Genomic DNA, 4,589 nt, shown 5'->3' with positions numbered 1-4,589 from the left:
GTCAGGTTTAACAGTGCGACTCTATCACTGAGACCTGTATAGCTGTCAATGCAATCTTTGTGTCTTTTATTTATTAGGAACCCTACTCCATATTTTCCGGGTGTGAGCCCAGTATAGCATAATATGAAATTTTCGTATTCTTCTATCTGGGTGCCGATACGTCTTACCTCACACAGTCCTATTATGTCAAATTTTATTTCTTGGATGGCTTCATTAAACTCTATCAAGCGCTCGTATGTTGATAGAGTTCTTACGTTGTAGGTTATAATGTAGAGCTCGTTTCTATTATTCTCTATACAATTGGACGATTCAGATGTCTGTGGCGATAGTTGTGTGCTTGAATGGGTTTGGTGTATAATCCTTAGAGGGTTTTGGTCTTGATCTTCCTCGGTGACCGGCCGGCTTGGAAGATAATATGTTTTTTTACATTTAGTTCTTTTTTCTAATAGCTTGAGTTTTGAATGAGAGGGGTTGTCTGATTGCTATTCATTGCGTGAGTTAAGTGTATCGTTGGGAAGGCTATTGCAATTTTTATTATATATATAGTTAAGTATTCCTGGTTTCGAAGTTCCTTCTGATACGCTGGACGTCCTCCTTAATGCGACGTAGGTTTTGTTCTTTTTGTTTACAGAGGTTTTTGGTTCGGCTTGTGAGGGATTGTGGTTGTTGTCTGGCGATAATGTAAGTGTTCTTTTTTTGGTATTTGTTTCCTCAGAACTTTTGCGGAATATAATGAGCTTGTCATATCTGATGGTGCCCGAGTTTCCTTTTTCTTTTTCAAGTTTGAGTTGCTCTTGCAATTCCTTCCTTTTTTCTAAAACATACTTTGGTAGGTCTTCCTTTATATAGTACGGTGTATTTTTTAAAGTATAACTTTTTTTGAATATTTCTATTTTTGTGCCTAAAGTGGTAAATGTAGCAATTACAGGGCGAGGTTTGTTGTCTTTCTTCCCTATTCTCTTGATTTCCTGTATATCTATTTTATTGATGTTTAAAGAGAAGTTATCGTTTATGAACTGTAATAAATTCTTTTCCAAGTCTGCATATGATCTTTCCTTTTCCTCTATTCCAAAAAATACTACATTCCTTTGTCTTGACTGTTTTTCTAGAAAATATAATCTTTTCTCTTGGTTCTCAATCTTTTCCTTTAAGTTTTCATATTTTTCCTCAAGAATTTTAAACTTTTCTTCGAAAATACATTGTATATTTTGTGTAACTTGTTCCGTGACCTTTTCCGCTGATTGAACAATGGTTGATTTTTGTTCGTCTAGTTCTTTTTGGATTTTCCGAAGCATGCTCATTACTTCATCCATGATTAATTGGGTTATTACACGACAACAAGGATTTGAAGTAAATAATACGTTGTTTTGGTATTACTACTGCCCTCTATCGGTCTTCGATGGAACTAGGATGGCTCAACGGTCGCTGAGTATCGATGTAGTGAAGTAATACCGGTACTCGCTAGGAGATGTCGCTGTGTTCGTCTTTAATTTTGCAAAATCATCATAATAATTTTGTGATTTTTTTAAGTTGTCCTTATTCACCGAGCGTATTGTCACTTTTGCACTTATTAGTCACTATTAGCATCCTTAGATGTATTGGTCTTTGAAAAATGTCACTGTTTCTTCGAAAATAACTGTCGTTTCTTTTGAACGTTTTAACCCTTTTTTATCGTTTGTTACACACTTTTTCACTTAGTCCACAATATATGCACTTATTTGCCTTTTTATAAAGTCACTACACTTGTTATTTAACCTTAAAAGTATTTTCTTCTAATTTTAATCACGCAATATATACGGAGTCGATGTTAACCATGGCACGGTGGCGCCCTCTTCCCCTTAAATATAATATGTAGGATATAATAAAAACCTTAAATATAATATGTATGGTATAAAAGTTTAAGTAAATATATTTCCGTTTATCTGGTACCTGTAACACAAGTCCTTTAGGAATTAGGTACTTAGCACGGGGCCAGACTGACGTGGTGTGAAGCATCCATAGATATTATTATATTATTATTACTAGAGATCGCACAATGGTCGAAATTCGACCTTACTTGCAACGACATTAGGACTACTACCTATATTTTGTAAAAATATTGACTTCATTATAGTTTTTTTCAATTTTTGTCTCTGGGACTCAGCTAATCTCAGACTGGCCGTTTAAGCATTGTGTAATAGTATCTAAAATTAGACAAAAAAAAACAATAATACATTTTCAATTTGTCAACTTGTTGTCAGGAAACTTCAACCATAAACAAAAGAGTATAATTCGTATGTATAGGCTTGTCATTCAAAAATCTGTCATTTTTCCTAGTAGTAGTGTCGTAGTGTGTGTAACGTTTTATTTGCTAAAAATATATATGATAAAAGCATAATTTTAAAATAACATTAGCTCGATGCACTCCTTCACCATATAAACTATAACTGTGCGAAATTTCATGCACCTACGTTACCCCATTTTTCGTAAAAAGGGTTACAAAGTTTTTCTCTCACGTATTAATATATGGATTATAATATCTTTTCTGAGATTGACGTGCAGCAGTACTTTCATTTTATGAAATAGGATGCAGACGAGCAAACGAATGGCCTAATAGTAGCTCATGGTCTCTTCCGGCACCTGGAGAGGTGTCATAAACTATGTTTATTAGAGACTGGAATTATGGCGGGGGTAAATTTTTTATTGGCCACTATTGCGTACCGACTACCGAGCTCGAGGCATCGACGTAACTCATTTGAAACCACTCGCTTGTGATTAAGGGCAAAAGTATATTCATTGAAACTAATAACCCTAAATTCCCTAGCGGTTTGCGCATAAAAATATTGGGGCACGGCTACCTACCTCCCTACTCGTTGCGTTCGTTGCCTCTAAGGCTGTGTTCAAACCAAACTGACTGTCAGCTGCCGAAAGTGAGCGAACGTTACGCATTTTATTGTATTTCCATACATATTCACTTTTTCGTTCACACCTAACCGACAATACGTTAACGAAAGCCGAGCGAAACTAACTGGTGACCCCTGGTCTAGCCAGAGGTCACCAATTAGTTTCGCTCGGGGTCTATATTATTAAGACATAAAAATGACTTTCGCGGTCCACACATTAAAATAAATGAAATGAAATGGTAATTACGGAATTTACAAATTAATGAGAAAAGTCTCATTTTTTGTAGCTACATAATTATTATCTCTCTGATGTTTGGAGTAATATTGGTGCAAGCTATTAGAATTTAATCCTGGAGATGTTAATCGTGACCGAAATTCATTTTTAACGAAGTTCATATTCGAAAATGCTTGGTCGGTGGTCCGCTCACAATAGGTCGGCTTTCCGGATGCGGACCGCGGTCCGCCATTTGGTGACCCCTGCGCGGCGTAGGCGCGGACAATCGATACCGTTTATTTTCACGATCACACCATGATCACACGTCTGGGGCTCACGGTGAGCCTGCTCACATTCGGCGGCTTACAGTCTGTTTGGTTTGAACACGGCCTAATAAAGTAGGCTCCGGGTGGAATCGAGTGTGCAAAATATGGGGATCGCATTCTATGAATGCGTTCGAACCTTTGGTTTTGACTTAGAGAATCAGAGAGCAGATTATCCTTAATGTTGCCGGTTACATTGGTTAATTAAAAAAAATACTTATGGCTAAAAATAATCGAACAATACGAATCATCGCATCATTGAATCTTAATCTGCATGCTTAGACGTGGGAGAGCCATGCTTTGGCACGAATGGGCCGGCTCGACCTGAGAAATACCACGCTCTCACAGAAAACCGGCGGCGTGAAACAGCGCTTGCGCTGTGTTTCGCCGAGTGAGTAAGTTTACCGGAGGCCCAATCCCCTGCCCTATTCCCTTCCCTTCCCCCATCCCTACCCTCCACTATTACCCTATTCCCTATTAAAAGGCCTGCAACGCACCTGCAGCTCTTCTGATGCTGCGAGTAACTATGGGCGATGGAAGTTGCTTTCCATCAGGTGACCCGTTTGCTCGTTTGCCCCCCTTGTTTCATAAAAAAAAAATGTTTTTTGAGTTCACAGGTTGCAATCCTCATACTTCGCAGACTCAACTCCATCCAGAACCCTCTCTATAATATAAATTTGCTGACGCCACCTCGACCGGAAAACACGTTAGATATACTTTAACAAATCGCACATAACCTAAACCGTACTAAATGGATTACCTCGTTACTGAGATAGGTGGTATGTTTGTTTACTCTATGTATATAAGTACAGGTGAATTTTAAAACGGGTAGGCAAAATCCGACGCTGTAGAAGATAGCGAAAAGTGCTGCAAGAATTTGCGAAGTCGATTTTCATAATTTAAAAACAATAAAAAAGACCGCATTTTTTGATTTTTTACATTTTTTATAACTTTACTTTACAAAGCCGTGAATCTCTTGTCCTGAAAACACCCCCTGAAAATACTTGCGCTAATCCATGTTGCTATCTTGTCGTGGATTATATTATTATAACGTCAGATGAAAACAGAACTATAATAATACTAGCTGTGCCCCGCGATGTAACCAGCGGTTTATTAGGGAAAAGGAAAATAAATTATTGTGATAATATAGTAAAAAGTAGCCTATGCGTT

At 37.7% G+C, this 4,589-nt stretch overlaps 1 protein-coding gene across 1 annotated transcript; it reads right to left on the bottom strand.

Moving 5' to 3' along the window:
* Window positions 1-408: 408 nt before the first annotated feature.
* Window positions 409-1,615, bottom strand: LOC121731366 (protein unc-13 homolog C-like). Its single transcript, XM_042120770.1, has one exon. It carries the CDS (start codon window positions 1,311-1,313, stop codon window positions 483-485), a length of 831 nt encoding a protein of 276 aa, XP_041976704.1. The 5' UTR covers window positions 1,314-1,615; the 3' UTR covers window positions 409-482.
* Between the last annotated feature and the right edge of the window lie 2,974 nt (window positions 1,616-4,589).

This window comes from Aricia agestis, chromosome 10, assembly GCF_905147365.1.
Source record: "Aricia agestis chromosome 10, ilAriAges1.1, whole genome shotgun sequence".
Lineage (NCBI taxonomy): Eukaryota > Metazoa > Arthropoda > Insecta > Lepidoptera > Lycaenidae > Aricia > Aricia agestis.
The sequence above is the reverse complement of the archived record's forward strand: the minus strand, read 5'-3'. Positions and strand labels throughout refer to the sequence as shown.